The sequence below is a fragment of the Pygoscelis adeliae genome, unplaced genomic scaffold, assembly GCF_000699105.1.
Source record: "Pygoscelis adeliae isolate BGI_AS28 unplaced genomic scaffold, ASM69910v1 Scaffold57, whole genome shotgun sequence".
Lineage (NCBI taxonomy): Eukaryota > Metazoa > Chordata > Aves > Sphenisciformes > Spheniscidae > Pygoscelis > Pygoscelis adeliae.
Genome location: NW_008825615.1, coordinates 2,805,764 through 2,830,227, shown reverse-complemented (window position 1 = coordinate 2,830,227; position 24,464 = coordinate 2,805,764). Strand labels below are relative to the sequence as shown.

At 36.2% G+C, this 24,464-nt stretch overlaps 1 protein-coding gene across 2 annotated transcripts in view; it reads left to right on the top strand.

Annotated features, from left to right (window-relative positions):
- The window catches only part of DOPEY1 (dopey family member 1), a 58,538-nt gene that overhangs the window by 2,609 nt on the left and 31,465 nt on the right, over positions 1-24,464 (top strand). For both annotated transcript variants that reach the window (XM_009333121.1, XM_009333120.1), the window contains exons 3-15: positions 1,448-1,618; positions 3,240-3,429; positions 4,014-4,112; positions 5,236-5,335; positions 7,958-8,067; positions 10,282-10,390; positions 12,080-12,200; positions 12,936-13,055; positions 15,904-16,018; positions 16,465-16,494; positions 16,894-17,127; positions 20,316-20,940; positions 23,858-24,132. In XM_009333121.1, the coding sequence (XP_009331396.1) occupies positions 1,448-1,618; positions 3,240-3,429; positions 4,014-4,112; positions 5,236-5,335; positions 7,958-8,067; positions 10,282-10,390; positions 12,080-12,200; positions 12,936-13,055; positions 15,904-16,018; positions 16,465-16,494; positions 16,894-17,127; positions 20,316-20,940; positions 23,858-24,132 (2,299 nt within the window). The remainder of the gene's footprint in view (positions 1-1,447; positions 1,619-3,239; positions 3,430-4,013; positions 4,113-5,235; positions 5,336-7,957; positions 8,068-10,281; positions 10,391-12,079; positions 12,201-12,935; positions 13,056-15,903; positions 16,019-16,464; positions 16,495-16,893; positions 17,128-20,315; positions 20,941-23,857; positions 24,133-24,464) is intronic.

Below are 24,464 nucleotides of genomic sequence, written 5' to 3'. Positions count from 1 at the left end.
CTGCAATATCTTGTTAACAATAAGTTCTAGGACAGTGGAAAATGCTACCTTGTGTAATGTAACTAAAAGCCATTGTTACTGATGCTTGGGAGAAAACTGACATTCACATTAAGGCATTATCAAAGATTCCAGTATTTTTCATGAAAGCAGAATGAGCGTCTGAACATCAAATCTTGAAGGATGAGTAGTAGCCTTACAAAGAAAGACTGTGGGGTAGTGTGCTGGTTATTGAACAAAAAGACATTTTCTGCAGAAAAAAGAAACCAGTTGACAATGGCAAGGCAGTAGTTCTAGATAGATAAAGGCAAAAATAATTTTTACGAACATTTTTGTACTTTGGAAAGATTCTATTTTTTTTCCCTGTAACATGGATAACATCGTATCCATGTTATCCATGGATAACATTGTCTTTCACAAAGACAGTGAAAGTGAATTGACATTAAGTAGACTTAGTGTTACATGTCGGTCTCATCTTCAAAGTAACAAGCGATAGGACAAGAGGAAATGGCCTCAAGTTGTGCCAGTAGATTTGTAGGTGTATATTTTAAGACCCTTGTCTCAAACATACTTTTTTTACTGTTTTTTGGTTTTCTTCTTCATGTGTCAGGGGTCTTCTGACTTGAGTCCTCCGTGATTTTGAAAATTGCAGTTATGTTCACATGCCTTTGATTATTGCTACTGTTTGTAATAATTTATGATATTTAGCAGCAACAGCAAAAATGTTTTTAGTATGTAGGTAACTTCCCCTTAGCTGATCACATTTGTAACTTTCATGAACTTACACTTACATTCATAGTAAACTCAAAGCATACTTCCAATGTTTTCAATCCTTTAAATGCTACATCATGAACAGTTTATTGTTAGTTTGAGAATCTGTTTTCAAACTGAATTTCTGAAGTAAATGTATACTTTGTTGCTACTTAACAGTATAAATGTCTTAAATTTTATCTTTAGTGAAGTAAAATTTATCTTTACTTGGTGAAGTAAAACATCATTATTTTTCTTTTCTCACAGAAAAGTATTTCTATAAATTTCCTCAAATGTTCTCATCCATTTTTGTTTTTTTCTTAATAAGTGCAAAGACAGTGTGGTTTTTAAATACATTTTCCATTGTGATGTAGTTCAGCATGATCAAAATTAACATTTTGTCTTGCAGAGATGCTTCTGGTTTATCATATTTGTTTTATTGGTGAAAGACACAGTCATCTCTGGGCCTTCAGTGCTTGCTATCACAATACTAATAAAGCTCATAATATTAATCTTGGCATACCAACCTGTCAATCTGGAAGGCAGTCATATTATGTGGTGGTCTGTGCCTGTGCAAAATTCTAAGATAAAAGCCTGATACTGTAACTACACTGGACATGCCTGTAACAGTCTTAAGATATAAATGAAATTGTATCACATGAGAAGCTTCCTAAAAAAAGATAAATTTTATTTTTCACAGTTCCGGACTATTTCCACTCCTTGCCAATGCAGCTATGTCCGTCAAGCCAACATTATTGAGTCTGTACGAGATTTATTACCTCCCTTTGGGGAAAACATTGAAACCAGGACTACAAGGACTGTTAACTGGGATTCTGCCTGGGTTAGAGGAGGGGTCAGAGTATTATGAAAGGTAAGGATAGATATGTTAATAAGATGATACGCTTGATTTGGGTGGGGGTTTTTTGCTGCAACTTTTCATTAAATACTTGTACGTGGATTATTTTTTTTTTAAGATAGGTGGTATTTAATTTCATCCAGTTATATTAATTGCAATGGAATAGTATGGTAGAATATTCTTAACATTAATTATGATAAATTAACTGTTAGTTGTTCCTGTTATTGAAAGTGAATTGACATTAAGTAGACTTAGTGTTACATGTTGGTCTCATCTTCAAAGTAACAAGTGATAGGACAAGAGGAAATGGCCTCAAGTTGTGCCAGGGAAGGTTTAGATTGGATATTGGGAAAAATTTCTTCACCAAAAGGGTTGTCAAGCATTGGAACAGGCTGCCCAGGGAAGTGGTTGAGTCACCATCCCTAGAGGTATTTAAAAGACCTGTAGATGTGGTGCTTAGGGACATGGTTTAGTGGTGGACTTGGCAGTGCTAGGTTAACGGTTGGACTTGATGATCTTAAGGGTTTTTTTCCAACCTAAATGATTCTATGATTCTTGTTATGGATTGAGATATGTAACGTGTTAGGAATATGCTACTTGTTTCTTTTCCATGGGTTTGCTCTAAGGTAGTACTGCCATATTATTCCTGGTCTAAAATACATACCTTATCTGAATTAAGACAAACAAAGCTTCCATCGTTAAGATTTACTCGTTATGATATCTAAACTGTTATTAAACCACCTATGTAAGAGACAGCAAGAATCCACCTATCTCTATATGTTATTAGTCTATTTCTAGCAGAGTGGCCTTGGGACGTAATGGCTCTTCTTAACTCAACCAGGTCTTAGGCTTGCTAGATATCTTGACTGTGGTGTCTGGGGTGCTGGGGTAGAATCTTAACATATTAAAGGATGAAGTTACACTCCAAGGCTTTGAGTTCTTGGAACTGTTCACATGCTTACATATTCTTGATATTTCCAACTTCAGAAGCTAGAATTTTCACAACTTGTATGTGAAGAGCAATTTAACGTTGTCTTTTTCTATTTCTGCGTAGGCAGATACACCCAGTGTAGTTGGCATCACTACAACGGGGAACAAGGGCTACTCAGCTTGCCTCCTGGGGCCTATAGGGTGCAAAGGTGCTGCCACATGAGTGGAGAGAAATGAGGACAGGGGAAGGGATTGCTTGTGCTCAAAGAATTGTGATATTTTTATGCCCTGTTATTGCCAGAAGTGCTCAGCGCAAGGAACGAGAGGGCAAAAGCCATTTGCTTGATTCTTTTCTTCAGTAGCTATGCCTTCCTGCTGTCTCTCTGAAACCTCTGTCTGTAGCAACACTTGGCTTTAAGTAGCAGATGAGGAAGTTATTTGGCTCTTTGAACATAAGGAGTACATAAGGAGAAGCTGTTGGCAGGCAGAAGTATTATGCAAGCCAGGTTGGCCCATAGGCTTGCTAGTTGGATCACTCTGTTCAGGCTGCATTATAAGGTTCAGCGTATAATTGGTGCTCCTCTTGGCCTCTCAAAAGAAAGTTTTGACCTTCCTGTAACAATTTATTTTTATATCTATTAAAATTGGGGACAGGGACAATGGCTGTGATACATGTCCTAATTAAGCTGACTTGATTTTACCGCAGAACGAACACGCTGTTGGAGAAGGTTGCCTCGGCTGTGGATCAGTCTGCGTTCTACAGTGCTCTCTGGGGTAGCCTCCTCACAAGCCCTGCAGTTCGCTTGCCTGGGATCACCTATGTCCTCTCCCATTTGAACAGGAAGCTTTCAATGGAGGATCAACTCTACATAATTGGCAGTGACATTGAATTAATGGTAATGTTTTGTTGGAACAGTGAAGACAATGGTGTTACTTATTTATATAATAATATACTTCTGGGGGGTTTAGATGTCTTCTCTATCTTTGAACATAGCCTTTGAAGAGATAAAAATGCACATTTATTTATTATAGCTCCAGTTAAGCTGATGTTTTTGTGCATGATAAAAGTGTTGCAAAGCTCAGTTAATGTTTCAGAACTGCTTAGGTTTTGTATAAAGCTTTCCATTCATGACACACTTCAGTTAAAAGTGGTTGAGTTTTGTTGTATTTCTTTGAAAATTATATATAGAGAGTATTATTTTGTCTTTTAAACTTAAGATATTCATTGGTAATACAAAAAAGCAAAAGGTTAATGTTTGTATGGTTCAGGGAATCTATGTTGATTATGTTTCCTCAGTAGTGAAACTTTTTATTTTCCTGTTTTATCTTGTTTCATTAGTCAAAATTTTAAAATAACTTCATTTCACACGTATCACTATTTATAAACAACTATTCTTATTTTGTGAGTGTTCTCTTATATCTACCTTCTTAAATAATACAGTAAATAACTATTTTGGGGGGGGGTCTGCCGTTACTTCAGGTGGAAGCAGTAAGCACGTCAGTGCAAGATACCAGCGTTTTAGTACAGAGGAGCACGTTGGACCTTATCCTTTTTTGTTTTCCTTTCCACATGAGCCAGGTAGGTTATTAACACGAGAGGTGAATTGGCAAACTCCTAAATGTACTCCGCTTCTTAAGTCAGTAGCAATATTTAGTCAGTCTTTGTTAATGATTTTCTCCAAGCTTGAACAAGAGTCGTATGTAAGAGTTTCTCTGATAGGTTTGGCTATTCTTATGTCGTGATCTCTGCCCTTCTGCTTTTTAACTTGATGTGTTAACTTTGAAGTTAACTTTTGGCTTCTGTATATGCAAACCCAATATAAATTATGATGTTTAGTCTATGCAGAAGCTTTTAATTTGCTCTAATTTGATGAGAAAACAAATTATCTGTTCATGTGCAAGTTTCCAATTCTCAGTGTTCAAAAGCAGCAAAAGTTAATCCTCTTAGCATAACTAATTCAGAACACTAGAGAATTGAAAATGATTATTGGTTTTGGGTAAGTAGTTAGCCCTAGCAGTAGTGGGAGATAGACCTTACAACTTCTAGGTCATTTTTTTGACTGCATTTATTGTCAGTCACTTTCTGTTTTTAAATGATCCATGATTTATTTTACTCCTGGAGGAAAACTTATACAAGGTTGATTGTCACCTTGTTAGAAATTACGGAAAACCTGCACTTTCCTGTAAAAAGAACTGTGTTCTTGCTTCTGGAAGTGGTTTGTTCACATTTATCAGTTACTATCGGAATATTTGGAGTGTCTCTGTTTAGGTGCTAGAATGGTGAAATTATCAATACAGCTTTTTTTTAATATTAAGACTTACACAAACATTTAAAGTAGTAAGAGATTGAAAGGTATTGAAAATTCTTCAGTGATTTTTTTTTTTTCCCCACTGGATTTTAGTTGAATTTGCTTCCGAGGCTTTTGGCTGATAAACAAAATGAAATGTCTTGTAACAAAAATGAGCTGTTAATGGAGTCAAGTATTTTTGCTGTTCATAAAGGGTGCATACTATTACAAAGTATCTGTTCCAAATAATAATCATATTTTGGTTTCCTAAGAGCAAGATTGTTTTCTTGCACTATTCCAAATTCAGAAATGTCAGAATATGAAATTAACTATGTTTTAGTGCACATTAAGCTGCTAGCATAGAAAAGTGTTACTTTTCATAGTTAAACTTAATCTTGTTTCTAACTTTTTCAGGCAACACGTCCAGACATGATCAGAATTTTGTCAGCAGCCCTTCATGTAGTACTGCGCAGGGATATGTCACTCAACCGAAGGCTTTATGCATGGCTTCTAGGTAGGTTTGTATTTCATTTCATTGTTCACTAAAAGTGGAGGAAGGGTCGTATGTTCATTAGCAGTATTTTGCCATATTGCGGGGAAAGATTCTTGGAAAAATGAAATACTTAATTTTTATCATAAGGAAGAAAGGCACTATCTCTCTTCATGGATATAAAAGATGAAGAATGTCATGCTGGAACTCTTTCCTGTTACGTAAATTATTGGTACATTTTCCTGTAGCGGCAATTATGGGCCACGTTCAGGGGTAGAGCCTGATGCACTAGGACTGTGTAAATAGATACTGAGAGGCAACTTCTGTCTCCCTAAAAACATAAAATGGAAAAACCAGAGAACAGGCATTATAGAGTGTAAATGGCAGTTGGAACACAACAGTATAGAAGGGATGAAAATAAAAGAATGTTGAAAAATGTTGATATTACATTGATGGAGGCTTGAGTATGCAAACTTTAAGCTTCATTAGATATTTGCATGGTTGAATTAACAAATCGCCAATCACTTACATTCTCCATGCAACTAGAACATTATTTCAATGCCTTTCTAGGGTAAAAATCGATCAATGACAGGATGCACACTTTTACTTCTACCAAATAGCAGCATATCAATACAATACACATTTAATTTTTATATGAAACCAGTGTGTAATCAGAAGAGAGTAGCAGAGAATAATAGCTATTTAGAAGACTAGCTAGGGATTATTTAGAAAACTAGAAATTAGAAAATTTTAGAAAATATTTACTCTTATTCAGCCTTGTTATTTTAAGGAAATGAAGCCTGTGGTCACATGAAACTGGCCTGTTACTCTTTAAAACCACTTTCAACCTGCTTTGGGAGAAGTCAGGATCTCTGACATGGGAGTTCCTAAAAGAGTCACAGAAATTGGAGACTGAATGGAGAGACATAAAGTGGTTTCTCTACTTGAGGGGAGACTGTTTTATGGTCTGCCGTTACCTTTTTTGTTTGGCTTCCCAGCTCACCATCAAGCACATACGTGCTTCTCAGGCTACCCAGAACCCTTCCCAGCAGCTCTTGCATCTTTCCCAGCTTATAGTTAAGACATCAGAGGCAGGTAGCCTGTGGGTGATTGGGGAGCTAGGAAGTAAGTAGTCAAGTGATGTGAGAGAGAACTGAAGTTATGAAGGGGGGGATGAAGTCAGCAACAGTGTTTTGCATGAGGGGATTGGTTTTGTTGCTGTAGAAACTGCAGGGATTTAGAAGATAAATATGAAAAAATCCCGGCTTCTTTAGTTAATCATTTCTCAAGACACTGACTTGCAAATTACTCATCTTTTAAAGAAAGACAGTGAAATGCACTGTCATGCTCCATACCTACATTTTCCAATTTAGGGAAAAAATAATTTCCAGCTTAAACACTGCACTAATGTTTCATCTGAATTTGGTGGATTAGATATGTCTCTTTGCTGTCATTGAAAAAGATATTTCTTGTGTTTAAAATATGCTGCTTTTTTAGTTGTGAAACAGTCTTCTACAGCTATGTCATAAGCATAGTCTCTACTGAGAGATAACTTCAGAAGATAGTTTTACAGTGACTGTTCCTGGTCCTGTTTTGTGAACAGCTAGTGCCTCCCTTTGCTATATATTTGGACAGACCTTCTGGCAATATAGCTTTTTTGCTTGTTTTTCTTTTGACACTATGCTTCTTTTATATTGTTGTGATATTCTACGCCTAATACAAAACATTGGGGAGAGGGGGGTCAGTTATGTTGGAAGACTCTCTGAAGTCTGATGTTCTGTATGACATTATTTAATTCCGGTGTTAGCTATTCCTTCCTGTTGTTTTATAGCTGGGAGTGGTCTATTAACATTCTTTAGACATAAAAATCACATTACATCTCTTTAAATCCAGGTTAGCTTAACCATTGTTAACAGTGGTTGTTTTAAGTTGCTGCTAAAGGGCATGCATCTTCTCAGGCTTTCCTTCTATTTTTGTCACTTCAAGACAAAAACTGTGGAAAAAGCTTCTGTGGAACAGGGTGATATCCTGACCAACTTCTTGATTTTTTTTTTTTTTTTTTAATTCCCCTCACACACCCCCCTCCAAACCTTTTTTGTAGAATAAAAAAATTTACATGGTGAAAGAAAAGATACAAACTTACAAAACAAAGGCCTATCTCCTTCATGTAATTTCGAATAACAAAATTAATTTTGTGTAACGTGACTGATATTCTCTCTAAGTGTCTTAGTCATGTCAGCATGTTTTGGTGATCATCTCTTTATCTTTAAAATACTGAATTTTGTGTTCTCATAATAATATTAATATTGAAATATTTTTGTGGGACAGGTTTTCTTGAAGATACTCTAGGACCATGTGGTTCGTGCAGTGTTTGTGAACATTTGTTTCTTTTGTACAAGAAGTAATTTGGTTAATAATGTTGCATAAAACTGAAGTTTGTAATTTGTGTGCAAACTGCTTGCATGGAAGTATCACTTAGTTTCCTGTATTAAACTCTGTAAAATCATCTTTCTCTTGCCAACATTACTTGGACTTCATCTTGGTAAGTTATCAGTGCTAGTGTGTTGATTTCTAGTTTAAAGAAATTGGCAAAATATGCTATTAAGAGACAAATACTTATTTGCCTTGTCTTTTGTTTGCTTGAAGGTTTTGATAACAATGGTGCCCTTATAGGACCCAGAAGTACAAGGCACAGCAATCCTGAGGAGCATGCTACTTACTATTTCAACACCTTCTCTAAGGAGATGTTAGTCCAGGTAGCTATATGGTGTTTTATTGTATGATGTTTTATTGTGGCGTATATATTCATAAATGGATGCTGATCAAAGTTGCTGTATCTTTATCTTTTGACTTGCCATTTCAATGTGACCATGTAATTTCTGTCTTTTTGTGGTATTGTGTCCTACTCTTCTACACCCTTCTCAGTGGAAAAATGAAGACATAGGATAATGTGTTTCTTTAGAATAACAGTATGATCAGGACAAATATTACATTTCTCTCTCTCCTCTTCCACAATGAATGTAGCATACATGGAAGATATTTGGTTCTGAGCCCAGCACACTGGAGCCTGTTCTTTCATAAAACGGAGTGGGAGAATTCTCTTCTACTTCTGTAGATACAGAAACTCTTCTGTGTCTCGGGAATCAGAAAAGGTTTTTACCTTTTACTCAGAAGGTCTGAGTAAGAAGGGTCTTCCTCCCCTCGAGGCAAGGGGAATGTCTTTTCTGCTGTCCATTGGCAGTCAGGAATAGTTGAGCAAATTGGCAGTCATACTATTTGACCCTTAAAGCCTTGCTAAGTGAGCTGAGATCACCTGGCCTCAAGAACTGTGCTCCTTCTCACAGTAGTTAAAGTATACAGATGTCTTTCAAGATGCTGTGAGTCTGATCTTGAAATCAGGAAGACATTTTATCATTAAGGCAAATTGATAAGGTCAGTATTTTTCTGATGCTCAGTCAGAATTGTGGCGCTGTATATGGGAGCGAGAGTGGGGATTCCAACACTAGTAGCTGACACGATGATATTTAGCTCATCAGAACTTAAAGCTGATATCCAGCACAGAGTTAGCACTTTTGGTTTTATCTGAAGGTAATGAGATTGCTGTTCTACTGATGAGTAAGAGACCCCAGAATTCCAGTGCAGTAAAGACCTTGTTGGCACTCTCTCACCCTTCTCTTGTCACCCTTCTGCCTCCTATGGCAGATGATTCAGAAATTATCCAATTAAAGGAGAGGCCTGAATGAGATACAGTTTTGCATGTACCTTCTATACAAAATGTGGTGAGCTTTTAGCAACACTTAGGCATTTGTTAATAGGTTAATAGGTTGTGGTCTTCCTTTTAAATCTGTCCATCTTTCTAGCTTAATCAGTGTCATTAAAGCTTTTCTGTCTTAAAACACTAACAACAGTGTGAGTTCATATAGTCCATTTGATATTTTTTCTTTTTTTTTTTGGTAGCAGGCACTACTGCTACAGTAGAAGGGAGAGTGGTCATTTTTTTTTAATGGGGATAATTCACTTGTTTTTTCCTTCAAAATTTTTTACAGACGTTAAAATCAGTGGCTTGCTCTACATAATACAAATTGCATATGCCTTCTAAAACCATTTGCTGTCTTTTGAAAGACTTCAAAAGCATTGCTCCTTTCTGCCTTCTTCCCTAGCAGTCTCTTTGTGTGTTCTTTTATCCAGTCCACCCCTATCTTATTCATTGATACAATGTACTGAAAATTCTGACTTTCTGAAGGCATATTCAAGTACAGACTTTTCTTTCAGGATACTGGCTGATAATACTTGGTTTATAGCAGATAGCAAGGTTGAACCTGTTTTCTTGTCTCTCTTCTTTCCCATCTCTCTTCTTTCTCTTCTTTGTACTCCTTTTTTAGAAGCTGTAAAAGAAACAAACTAGTTTTAACTGACAGCAAAGCCAGCCACAGAGAAAACTAAGGAAAATCTGTGGCAGTTTCTTTGGGCTTTTTTTAATTCTGCAGCTCGTTCCCTAAACTGCTTCAGTACAGAAACTCAGTTTTCCCATTTGTTTTGAAGTTGTCATTGCTATCTAGTCAACTTAGTCAAGAAAGTTTTCCACCACATACATGGGTATATCCTGGATGGCCAGATTATTATTTATTAAGCCCTTAATATCTACATGCCTTACCTTCTCAAACCATTTGTTCATCACTTTTCATGTCTTTTAGTCTTACAAAATTTGTCTTTGAATTGGTATCTGTTTATAATATTTTATTTTGACTTTAAGTATATACAAGTTATCAAGTTCTGTTCCACAGAAATACTCTTATAGGCAAAGTTGAGAGAATACTTAAGCATGGGGAGAATGAGCTGCAGTGAGATGAAATAGTGGTCTCCACTACTGAGAATTTTCCCTTTATATGCAGCTTTTATTGCATCTTTCTTTCAAAAACTGTTTTCTGGTTTTGTTTTTGTTTTCCTGATATGCTTTTGCTCTTTGTTAGGCAATGGTTGGAATATTACAAGTTAATGGTCATGGAGAAGAAAGCACATTAATGCAAGACTTAAAGCCTTTTCGAATTCTTATCAGTTTGCTGGATAAGCCTGAACTAGGTAATTTTCATATTACTTCTAGTCTTTAACTTGTTTTACATGGTTTTCCTCTGAGAATTTTTCTTCTTGTTGGTCAAATTAAAACAGCTGTATTATTAGTACTGGCAGGTTAGCTAGATTTCTTACATCTTCAAAGCTAATAATTTAATGTATTCATTAGTTTTGCCTTTCACCAAATGCAATTTCTTCTACTTTCAACACAGGAAATAGTAAGTTAAAGTCAAAGAGAGACCTGACTGCATGTTGGAAGAAATGCAGATTGGATCTTTTCCATTTCTTTAATCAAATATTTTGATTATTCACTATTTTTATTCCCAAAAGCAACAGCTAAGATTTATCTGCTCTTTCTTCTAATATACACATAGAGAAGAGAGATGTTAACGAGAAAACAATTTTTTTTTCAGAAGAATTTATCCAGAGGAAGCAAGTATTTTTTGGTTTTGTGGGTGGTTTGTTTGGGGTTTATTTGGGTTTTTGGTTTGGTTTTGTTTTGGGTTTTTTTGGTTTGTTTGGTTTTTTTTTTATTTTCCTTTCCCCTGTTTAAAGTGTTTAAATGCACTTTTTAGCAGGTGAGTGCAGAGGACTATGGAACAAAAGTAGATGAGGCAAAAGTATTTACAACAATTAAGTGTTGGATATCTTGCCTTTTTCTTTGGAGTAACAGTATTGGAGGTGACTGAAAAAATCAAAATAATTTTTGAAATCTATCCTAAGATTTGGGGCAGGGATAATAAAAGCGTAAGAGTACAACTTGAAAGGAAGTGGTTAAGACAGACTGCAAAGAACAAAATATCTGACAAGTATTTGTCATCTTCCTGGTAATTTGTGATTTCTGGGGTCAGTTTAAATTTTCAGAGGCAACGTGTACATTAAGATTTCATGAAGTAAGCAGAGCTATGAGGATTCTTTCAGCAAACTGAGATGCAAGAAGCGAATGGGATTTCTACTTAACCCAGTGAGCGCACTCTCACTGAAGGCAGCTCAATGAGGCTCGGAGAAAGCATGAAGGAGCAAAGGATATTTCAAGCAGGGTCACTTTGTGAATTCCTTTCAAAATAAGTTTGTTTTTTTTCTCCAAACTCAATTTAGCTCAAATCTGTAGGAGGCGCTATTGCAAAAAGTATCCTGCAGATTATATGCGGAATGAAAGAAAGCCTGCCTCAAATTAAAAGGAAGGAGGATGCTCAAAATATTTTACCTTGTATTATGGAAGATGCTCAAAATATATTTTATTTTCCATATGATAACAGCATGAGCTAGCTTATGGGTGGGTATTTGAAACTGTTTGGTTAAAAGCTACCTTTGATCAGGAATCTGTGTAGTCACATTTACATGTTACTAAGCTGAGCTAATAATCCCTCAAAGAGGGTGTGTTGGCTTGAACATGGGCTATACTGATGTGACTGCATAGCTTTTGAACTAGGTGTGTTTGTATCCAGCCATCATTGTACACACATTGTATGGGAAAAGAACTCCGCTTGTGCTTTGTATGCTCCCAGGCATAACAATTGCCTCTGTATTTCTGGAATGCAAAAAAACTTCTGAAATTGAGGTAGCTTATGAAATTGAACAGAAGGAATTTTATGGTTTCAGTGACCAAAGCTAGCTAATGATTTGGATAGTTTTCAGATGTGGACTGTCAGTAGTGCTATAATGCATAAGACTCTGATTGCTGGTATTTCTCTCTAGGCCCTGCCATCCTAGAGGATGTATTGATTGAAGTGTTTCGAACATTATATACACAGTGCAAAGCAGAACTGGAGCTTCAGGCAGAACCTTCTTTCAACAAAGATCACACACAGCTAAGCAGGTGAATAATGAGTGTAATGTATTTAGTATTAAATAATACATCTTTTTGTTGCTGAAACCATGACTGTGAAGCCTGTGGGACTGTGACCTGGTTTCTTCATGATACAGGATCCACTGACATTAATTGCAGCTTCTGTGTTCAATGCAAAAGTCTGAAGGGCTATGTCTTTATCCATTTTATTTTTTTTAAATATTTAGCATGCATTTTATTTTTATCCATGACAAAAATGCTTGCTTGATACAGCTGGAAGTCAGTATGTCAGTGGTATAGATTAGTTGTGGCATTCTTTACATCTGTGTTCTTCAAAAAAAAAAGTGGACTGATGAGCTTTCTTGTAGAGTAAAAATGGAGAGTGCTACAAGACAGCCAGAGAGGGGGATAAAAAGAGTTTCAAGATTTTAGCTGAATATCTTAAAAGGTGGAGAGAAGAGGGAAGTTCAAAGCTGGGGGGGAGAAACAACTGTAGGAATGACCATGGGAAAACAGATCTATTAAAAATGTGGTTAGAAGACAAATACTAAAGAAAGGATAGAGAAGAAATCTAGCAACTGTGAAAAGACATTGATATGAGAAGCCTGCCAATATACTGAGCTCTAGAGCAACAACCACTGTAGGGATGAGGGGAGGATAATTTGTCAGCGTTAACTGGCAGTGGGTAAACTCATGGTGATGTGTATTTACATAACTCGGAAATGAAGTGTAAAAATATAAAAAGTTCTTTCTATTTTCTTTCAGCAAACTGAGAGAAAACAAGAAAACAGCAGAATTGATTAAAACTGCCAATCTTCTCTTTAATTCCTTTGAGCCTTATTATATGTGGGATTACATTGCTCGTTGGTTTGAAGAATGTTGTAGGTAGGTTATAATACTTAATCTCTGTGTGTGTAAAGTTGAAGTTGACTTTTGTTTTATAAGCTTTTTTTTTCAAGGAAGTTAGTCTAATGTGATCATTTAGTCTGTAAGTCTTTTTCTTCCCCATCCCTTTAACTTTGATCTTTTGGCCAATTTCAAGCAGATGTGGTTGGTGGTCTCAGCAACGTGAGTTCTCACAAACTCAGTGTCTGGGTAAAATCAAGAGACAGAATTAGCACCTCTGCTGAAGGGAAGACTACGGAGTGATCTCAAAGCTAGTTTGTTTTGTTCTGTCTGTCCAGTACAGGATTACTTATTGGGTGTCTAGCAAACCCATCAGCTTTACCAAGAGTGACTTGTGGAATGTGTTATTTTTTGCCCCTCTCTTTTAGGGAAGAAAAAGTGTGGGAGTCCTGTACGTGGCAAGGAGAGCTACGGGAGGGAACACAGTAAATGAGGGAGAACTGAAAATATTAATGGGAGGGAGGGGGACCAAGGGACCACAGGAGAGCAGGGTTGTTGCTGTGGCAAGGGATAATGATGTAGGGATTTCAAATGAAATTTGTAGAAAAATTTTTTTCATTGCTTATGGAATAGCTTAATAATGTATTAAGATATTTGGACACTAAGTTGTCTATGAGCCAACAGTGTGCTGTCATAAGTAAAGAAAACTGTGTCTTGGGCTACATTAGGGGAAGCATGGTCAGCAGGTGAAAGGAATTTATTTTTCCTTTCACTTAGTGTTTCTAAGGTTACTTGTGAAATATTGTGTTCAGCTTTGGGCACCCCAACTGAGGAAGAGTGTTGAGAAACTGAAGAGGCTCTAGTAGAGGACTGCTAAGACGGTCAGAGTCATAGGACATATGGGAGGTTGAGGTAGGTAAGTTTTGGTTCAGCCTGGCAAGGAGGGGGCTCGGATAGCAGCCTATGACTTCCTGCAGGGCATTTACAAAGTTGATACGGCCATACTTTTGGTAATGGCTGATGGTAAAACAAGGGACAGCAACGAGAAGTGTTGGCTCAGGGGTTCAGGTTGGACTTTCAGAAAAGCTTTGCTAGGAACATAGTGCAGCAGTGGAACAGGTTACCCAGGAAGGCTGTGGAGCTTCCTTGGGAGATTTCCAGGACTCTGCTGGACGAAACTGTGGATAAATTTATATAGCACTGTTAGCAGTCCTGTTCAGCGTGAGAGGTTGGACTAGATAAAATCCCTTCCAACATGTCTGTGACTTAATTTTTGTGTATTGGACTGAATTACTAAAGTAAAGAAAGCAGTCTCTGACCAACTAACAAGCAGGTGAGAATTTCTCTACATGTAAGTAGATGTTACTGTAAGCATGGATACGTGATTGCCTTATTAATAAATAAATGGAATCTGGAGAGTGTTTTTTGGGTTGTTTTTTTTCTACATGAGCTGCTGTGTTATGTAAGCTGTTGTCTTCCTGTTTAAAAAGATACACCATTAAGTGAAAACATAACCAGTTGATTTTAAACTGTGAATTCTAAGTTATCTTTATATCATCCTGTCTGATTGCTAAATCACAGTTATAACTTTTAAAGCGATTTAGATATCCCTCTGAATTTGTCTTAGGCCTTTTCTTACGATTTTCCCCCACTAAAAATTAAAAATAGGATTTCTTCTACCTAGTGTTTTCTCCCGTCTAAGTATTGCTCACTGCTATTGAGCCTTCTCTCAAAGCTATTTTTGATAAGGGGCTCAGTGATTTGAATTCAAGTCATCCTTTATGAGGTATTACAGTTGAACAAATTTGTGAGTAATTTATGAAATGGTAGATCTTTCTGGGTAGGAGCACAGAATGTGAACAGAATTTGTGTTATTACTTACACAAAGGGACCATTTCACTGAACTGTAAAACAGGCTGCTAGTTTTATGAAGAGAATTATCTGTTGTTAGAGAGATACAGTAACCCAGTGGAGGTGTGGGTTAAGTAGAGTGCTACTTTTCAAACGAGGGTTACTGACAGAATGCAATTTAAATATGATTTTAAAAATCTTTTTAAAATCTTTTGATAAATACTTACTGTCACTGTTTCAGACTTGGTTTCTGTAATGCTTCTATTATTTCAAATAAATCCTTTTTTCAGTCTTGGCATATATGTTCATGAACACTTCCAAAACAGAGGGAAAGGATTAGCATAACTATTGCTGAAAATATGACACTGCCCTCACCACCACCCCCAGCAGAATAAATGAATTGGAGAAACAAAATATTATTCCTTTTGTTCATATCCTTTGCTTATAATACTGTCAGATTGCAACATGATTTCACAGGGGATTTGTGTTCCGTCTTACTTCACTCAGCAATAAAACTCACCAGATTATGAATTCTTGTCAATAGTAAAACAATGCAGTCAGCTGAAGTTGAAGTGGACATTTAGAAGAGCTTGTTTTGTTTTCCTCTTGCACAGCTTTAAAGCTTCACGGACCTTTCCTTTCACTTTTGGTTGGCTTTATCTCAAGTGCTTGATGTCTTGGGTTTAGATCTCTTCAAAATTACTGTGCTTCCAGTAACACTGTCCTTAATTCTATTATTGGTGCCCATGCTTATACTGGTAAATATTGCTGTATATGGTGGAGTCACAAATGCAATTTTCTGTAGCCTGAATTTCCTTATTTTATGAATGAAGACTGGTTTACAGTGAAAGGCTGGTTGCAGCTTTTTCTGAAAGCATGCAATGGGGCCAAATGAGCTACTTAATAGTAAAATGAGAGATTGCTTATTTGTTTATAGGGATTATCCCTGATGTGTACAGCTCTGCATTAAGTTACAAAAACATGGTCAATGTAAGGGAAGGGAAAAATATCGTGAAACCATATTTGAATTTTGCAGGAGGACATTACATGCCAGACTTCAAACTGGGCCTGGAGGTGGTAGTGAGCAATCTGAGTTACCCCTGACAAATTTCTGCTTGTTAGTGGATTTTTTGTTGGATATAGTTTCTTTGGTAAGAATTGCTTTATTCGTTGCTAATACTGGGATTCTGTATATTTATAGTCTACAGAAATACTATATCTGCTTTATTAATTATTTTTCCTGAAAATATATTGCCATATATTGGTGGAGACCTTTAGAAGAAGTTTTGGTTTCATTGTATGATTCTTGATAGACTGCTTGGATATAACCAAAGTGGTTTTTATGATGCTTATATCTGAAAATTTTTGTCTGTCCTCAATTTTCTTTTCTCTGAAACTACACTGTATTCGTTACAAGTATAGTGTTTTGTAGTTTGATATGCTAGTTTAGATGTACAGCTCTCTTTTAAGGCTCTTTTAAATGTCATGATAAGATATGTATCTTCTTTTCCTGTTGGCATTGCTTAATGTAGCAGACTGTTGGAACTGTTTTTTCTATACCTGTCTTTCCTCAATTCTTTGCTTTCTCATTTCAAAGCCTACTAGAAGTATGAGAGTGCTGTGTCAGGTATGGCAATCAGCCTGTTTTCCCTTTAGTTCTTAATAACTTGTTTGTCTTTCATTCTCAAACCTTTATATTAAGGCTATTAAAATAATAGTAGTAGCATTCTTTAGCCTTATTGTTATGTTTTGTAATGTGTTTGTATGTAATGAACAAGATGTAAAAATCTGAAAAAGAGCTAAATATATTTCTATTTGTTGGTTACCCAACTGTAAAGTTAATTTTGTAATTATTTTTTTAAGTAAAGCATGTATTTCTTGGATATTAAGATATTAATTTTCCTTTTTCCATGTTCCATATGTTTAGAACACAGTTAAGCAAATGATAGGTACCACTGTTACAAAAGATAACTTTCAGTGTGGAATTTGGTGTTACAATTAATGAGTTTTACTATCACTTTGTTAGGAGACTTACATTGAAATACAGACAGAACACTTGCCTCAGCTGTTGCTCAGGATGATTTCTGCATTGACAAGCCATCTTCATACTTTGCACTTGTCCGAGCTTACTGATTCCCTCAGACTCTGCTCGAAGATCCTTAGTAAGGTTCAACCTCCGTTGCTATCTGCTGGCACAGATGGTATCCTGCAGCTTCCTAGTGGACACAGCAGCTCCATCAAAGAATGGGAAAATAAAAAGGTAACTGATTGTTTTGCAGCATCTTGGAAAAATACTTTTTGTGTGGAAAGGAAAAGTGGGCTTTCTAAGTCTGTGCTGAACCACCCACAAGTCTTTGATGAGATTGAATGTAATATATACAACAATACATGTGAAACTTGAATCATCAAAAGAAATTATAATTGTGCACTTCATTGTGGTAAAAGGTCTTGATTCTTAAGGGGTTTTTATCTAGGTTTAATATTACACATGTATAAATCACTTCAGAGTTAGGGCCTAAGAATGAACTAATCAACTAAGGTTTGAAGTTGTAATGCACTTCAATAGTCTGATCATGTGAACTCAAAAGAATTCTCCATTTTGGTTACATATCAGGCATAAAATGTCCCCTCACCCAATTTACGTGCATCAGATTAATACCCATCAGTTATTTTACTGCCACTGTTAAGTTCTTAGAATCATTTAATAAAGAAATAGAAGAAACAAACCAGCCAGCAGCTCTTTCTCTTTTAATGTTGTCTAGTTTGGTCTATGCAACCACAGCTCTGTAAGGTATGTTAAGTGACATGCCCTGAAATCCTTGTTCTCCAGCTGAAGAAACTAGAGGAACATCATAGAATAATTTAGGTTGGAAGTGACAGTTGCAGGTCACTGCTCCAAAGCAGGGCTGATTTCAAAGTTAGATTCTACTTTAAAGCTAGGTCAGGTCACTCAGGACCATATCCAGCTTAGTTTTGAATATCTCCAAGGATGAAGATTCCGCAACTTCTCTATACAGCTTGTTTGTCTGCACTGTGTTATTTAATCAGAATTTCCATTGTTGCAGCTTGTGTTCCTTGCCTCTTGTTCGTTCACTGTGGATTTCTGAGCATGCCTCCATCTTTTCAACTACCTAAAGAGAAGTCACAGACAGCAATAAAGACACCTTCTCCCCCTCCACAATTCTTAGCATTCTTTTTCTTAAGACTGAGCAAATCCAACTCTCTGAGCTTTCCTTCTATGTCAGGTGCTCCTGTGGACTTACTCAATACATCAATGTTTGTTTTGTACTAATGAGTACAAACTTGGACACAGTATTCCAGATGTGGTCTTAAAACTGCTGAGCAGAGGGGACTAATCACTTCCCTTGACTTGCTGGCTATACTTTTGCTAATACGGTCCTGTATGTGGTTGGCCTTCTTCACCAGAAGGGTCCACTGCTGGCTCATGTTCACCTTGTCCATTAGGGCTCTGACCTCCTTTATGCAGGATCCTATCCTTATTCTTTCTAGCCAGTTGATACCTGCCTGGTTTTGTTCTTTTGCCTTTTTTTTTTTTTTTTTTAAATAAAGCCTGATTTGATTGAATGATGTTGCCCTTTGAACCTTCAATGGCCTTTTTCTTTCAATTGCAAACGACTCATGTGACCATGGCTTCTGTTAAGAGATAGAGTGAAATTAATTACCATGTTTTTGATCTCTTTTACATTGTATTTCATAAGACAGTGTCACCCTTTATGTCTTTCCAAGCTTTTTAGTATGTATTAACACAGGAGACAGTGAAAGCTATCTCAAATTTTCACTTTCATTCTTACTCCATCTCTGGTAAAGGAAGATGTAATTCACCATATATACTGATGTCTCTGTTTTTTATTTATTCATGAAAAAGTTATTCAGATTTTTTAGATTATGTTCAACTTCTGTATTTAAGACAGCTAGTGATTAGGATGTCAGACAGCAAGGGCCTGTTAGATCTCAGGCAACATCTGCCATTGCCAGTAAGGTAGCTAGATGAGAAGTATGTGGGCATGTTCTTTACCTGCATTTACTCCCACTGATCCATGCATTTCTGTTTAAGTTGTTTCCCTATTCACCTCGCATTCTTACCAGGAAGCAGAGACTGCACTACCATTTACCAACAAGACTATAAGGGGTTAGAGCAGTCCAGAAAGCCGCTATGGGTTCTCTTTGAGTAGAAATCATTCATCAGATTTGTGCATATTCTGAACTGATGAGGAATCAAAGCGCACAATGACTCATGAAGAACTCTTGTTGCTGGAGCAACCCTTCTTTCTTGTTTCTAGGAGACTATTTTTTTCCTTTCTAGTTGCAAATGGTTAGTAGTTTTTAAATGAAAGTTTATTTCTTCTTTTGTAACTTTGTATTTGAAAGAAATCCCCAACTTCCAAATCTCAGGATTGGTATATAAAAAGAAAGATGCTAGTTAGTTAAAGTTGTGCCATATATACATCTATGAGTTAAGATTCCATCCACACTTAATAGACAACTTCTTAAGTCAAAGAGCATAAATTTTATTGAGAAATTGAGCTGGCTTTATTAGTATAAATGTGGAAGTGGGAAAAATGTTTTTTAGGTTATGAAATATTTTATTCTTCATTTACAGCTCCACAGTTTACTTCTTTAAGGTGTTTTGACAACTTATAGTTGTAATGTTAAATGACACTGATCCTGCCTTCCTAATGAGACAAAACTTTAGTAGTTGTGGTTTTTCTATCAGTAGTATATCTAGACAGTTACTAGGTTAAAATAATTTAATATCTAATGTGATTATTTACTTGTATAGTGGGAACGTCAGAAGTGTGATCAGAGAAGTGTATACTTTTTCCTACTCTCTCAAGTATTCCCATTCTTCTTGGCTGACATCTCCTTTTTGTCTCCTTTGCCTTGCAGGCAGTTTTTACTCCTTTATGACTGCAGCAGTTTCTGATTAATAGATAAATATCTTGTCCTTTTGTAGAACATGCTAAAATCTAAAATATTGAAAGAACCTTGCTAGCTAAAGTGACCATAAGCAACGTAGTTCAATGTCCTGATTCCTGCTAGAAGTGAGGGGTTTTCTTTGATGTATGAATATTTTGGTTTATGATGCTGCATAAATTAATAATACCTGTGCCTATGCATTTCAGCATTCATTCATTAAAAAAAATAGACTTGATTATGATATGAAGAAAATGTTAAAAGCAACAATATTTAAAGTATTTAATATTTAAAGTATTTTACTTGATAAACAATGCTTTTTTTTTATAGTTAGCTTGGTCTGGCAAGCTTACTGAAACACCAAGCATAATTTTGCATAAAACGTATTTATATGAATAGATTTAAAACTGTGGAATAAAATTGTTGCTTTCAAATGGAGAAGCAAATAAATATTTTCTCACTAGGACCTAAATAACCTATTTTGAACAATCATTAAAGTTTTATCTCACTCAGATGCCGTCAGTTTCACTTGAAAATCCTAACGATGTGTTTGAAGATGGTGAAAACCCTCCAAGCAGTCGATCATCAGAAAGTGGATTCACTGAGTTCGTACAATACCAGGCAGATACATCTGATGACATTGATAGAGCACTGAATGAAGGTCACGGTGCACCTGGCATTCCCATTATTGGTAGCACATCCTCAGAGACTGAGACAGCATCAACTGTGGGATCTGAGGAAACCATTGTACAGCCTCCTTCCATAATGACACAGGGGACAGCAACTCGAAGTGGGAAAACGATCCAAAAGACTGCAATGCAGTGCTGTTTGGAGTATGTCCAACAGTTTTTAACCAGATTTATCAACCTGTATATCATTCAGAGTAATTCCTTGTCTCAGCCCTTAGGGGCAGAGCTTCCAGTAGATCCCACTAGAGAGCAAGGACAGACCACAAAATGGGACAGAGAATCACACGTTGATGCTAAGGTGAAGAAAACAAACAAGAAAAAAACACCAAAAGAATACCTTCCTGCCTTTATTGCTGCTTGTCAGCTGTATCTTGAATGTTCAAGCTTTCCCGTTTACATTGCTGAAGGAAACCGTACTTCAGAATTACATCCTGGGAAGCCTGAAGTTGGTAAGCTGCACTCTTCCTTGTTCTTTGCTTTTAATTTTTTTTTTCTTTTCCAAAAAAACTTAAAGTAATGTATTCATGCTTTGTGTGTGTTGCTGTTTGTTCCTCTCAGAAATGTAAGTTTCCTTCTGTATCAATTGGTTTGTTTTATGAGAAAACTAAACTATTTTCTCATAGATTTTAAGAATATTGCTGGCATGGGATTTGACACTAATTAATATTGGGGTGACAAATACAGATTATGCAAACTGAAGCCTGAGAGTAGAATCTAGATTTTCAGATGTTCCTCTTTACTGTGTGGATCCATGATGTTTTCTTTGTCATATTTTGTAATAGCCACAGCTGACATTAAGTATGTTTTTAGCTTCATTTTAGCAATTTTGGATTGATGTGCACATTGATCACTTTGTGCAATACATGGAAATTATAAGCTTCTGTCCAATAAAAATCATACCAGATAAGAAATTAATAAATTTTACTTTGTTTCTATTAAAGAAACAGTTCTTGCAAACAATTCTTCTAGCTACAGTTGCATTAGAAAACAAAATAAAAATGATGGGTTTTGTGAAGATACAGATACAGAAATGCGATTAAAATGTTGACAGTTCTGGATTACTGTAAAATGTGACAATTTAGATGGACAATCCTTTTTACAGTTCGTAAATTCTTCAATTTACAGTTCTAATTCTGGTTCCACTTCTAGTCTGTAGCTTGAGAGTTGCAGCCTTAAAATGGTATCATGGTGGACATGCTTGGAGCATGCAAGAAATAGTTACAATAATTTTGGCAACTGTCACAGTCATCATCTGTGATTTTATTTTTTTCTAGGAATCTTCATGGTCACAGCTTTTTGTTCTTATCCACAACTTTCAAAATCTATTAAAGGCTAAGCAGTGGGCACTGCTTAGAGATGAATAGTTTTTTGGCTTTTGGAAACAAGCACGTTAATTTAACATGACTGCTTCTTCTGTTCCTGTAGTCCTTAAGATGTGTTGTGTGTGTCTTCCAGGAGCAGAGCATATCTTTGACGTTGTGAGATCCAGCCATATCAAACATGTATCCCCTCCCCCTCCCCCCCCCAAACACTAGCAGCCTACAAATGAGCATTGTGGCAGAAGACTAAAAATATTTTAAAAAATCAGCTGTTTGCTTATTACTTTTCTGTGGATATAACACTTTTGATTATTGCTGCCTTGTAAACTCTGAAGCAGAAAGCCTGTAGAGCTTGAGTAATATGTGCCTCATGAAGGCAGTGATTCTAGGAATCCTTTTCACTTTGTTAAATATCTTGGATTTGCGTTGCTTGTTCATCATCTGAACTTTCCCATTTGTGATGTTGCATTTGCAGTCTATTAAACAGTGTGACTTTGAGGAATAAGCATAAATTGCAGGTGGTTGAAATCAATGGGAAGGATTTTGTTTCAGATGTAAACATCTGTTGTAAAGAATGGCAGGGTGGATGGGAATAGTGATGGGAATGGGGCTGCATAGCTGTCCCGGGAGTCCTGCTTCCTGTAACAGAGAATGCCAGTGGAACAGAGAATGGAGAATGGGAGAAGGTAGTTACCATAATTCGCATACCAGCCTTTTCTTCATCTACTGACATGCTTTTCTACTGCAGAAGAGGCTGTTTTTATTGAAGGGTTCCTAAATTTGGACCATGTTTTTGATGGGTTGCATTAGTGATCTGACCCAATTGCCTTTAATCAACGGTGAGAGTCATCAGTCTCTTTATTTGAAGGAGCCAAATTAATCTGATATTGATAGAACACAATTGTGCTTAAATTTTGCTGTATGCTTCATTTCTCAGGTAAATGCATGCTATTTTTAATTGAAGACATTAAAAAGGGAACTAAGTCAAGCTCAAAATAATGTTTACTTCTGTAAACTCTAGAACTTCATGTGGAATTGTTAGGTATATTTAGGCTCCAATTTACATTGCAAAATTAACTATTGTGGATATAAATTAGAAATTGCATCATCCTTCTCTTAATTCTAAATAAATGCTATATTTGTGCCTATCAAATAACATTTCTTCACTTGTGTCTGATTCCAGAAGCATTTGCCTATTTTAGGAACATGATCAATAGAGTCCTTTTTGAAGTTTTAAGAAAAATTACTTTGGTACCTCTAAAATAAAAGGGTCCATTATTCATTTGGAGAGTTGACTGTGAACTTCAGAGAAAGACACTTGTATTATCAGGCCAGTGTATGGTGTTAAGTGAGGGGACGGTAAGAAGGGGAAAACAACCGCCTACAGTGAAAGCAGAGTATGATCTAATAGGATGAAGTTTCTGCCACCCACAACATCAATTTTCACAGACACTTTCACTTTTAAAGTTTTGCCAGGAAAATGTCTATATTTTTTGTCAGTTTAAACTTAGTTTATATATATATACATAATATATGTAAAAAATTCTGTATTTATATTATAATATCTATATAATATAACATATATATAATATTATTTTACATATATATATATATAAAATACTACAGAATTATTCCAGACTACAAACTACAATGCTAAGACTTGATTGCTGGTCAAGAATTTCCTGAAGGAGGAAAGTGAATGAAAGGATGTTCAAACTAGTAAAAGTCCAGTTTGGTCTAAAACATGAAATCGTGTGGATGCATTTCCATAAAATTTATTTTTCTCTTCCTTGTTCAAATTTTCCTATTTATTTTTGGTTACTAAATGTTTGAATTGATACCATATTGCATTCTTAATTAGATTTTAAAGATAGCGATACATCAAGAAGTATCTTTCTCCTGCGTCCATTTTCCTAAACCCATACAACAGGCAGGTTGAAATATGAAAGATAAAAGACAATTGTGCATATGATTATGGATATTAGAGGAAGAATTCATAATATTTAAACTTGCTAAATGAATGTTTCATCTGTGATTTTTATTTCAGACTGTGAACAAGTACAGCCTCCACTGTGGCTACAGACTTTAATGAATGCTTGCAAGCAAGCAAGCGATTTCAGTGTTCAGGGTGTTACTATTTCCCTTGTGATGGACTTGGTTGGATTGACTCAATCTGTTGCTGTCGTCACTGGAGAAAATCTGAACAGTGTGGAAACTGCTCAGCCTCTTAGCCCTAACCAGGGAAGAGTGGCTGTGGTCATCAGACCTCCTCTTACTCAAGGCAATCTGAGATACATGGCTGAAAAGACAGATTTCTTCAAGGTACAATGCAGTATCTCATTGCTGTTTTCTTTAGCCTTCTTTTCCTGGCTGGTGAAGACTGACAGTCTTGGCCACTTTACCATCCTTGGTATGGTAAACCAAACTTTCTTCCTGAGTATTTTGGTAACAGTTGTAACCTGTGTTAGTGTCTAAATGAAAATACATAGTAAGTTTTCCCACTGTGATTGTCTTACTGACTGCTTGGGTAAAAATCCTTGCTTGAATGAATATTTTTTTAAAATGTGAATAAAACCTGATTGAATAGTATCATTAATTAGGAAAGGTATGAATCTGATGTGTGCATAATGTAGGACTCTGGTAAACCACAATCT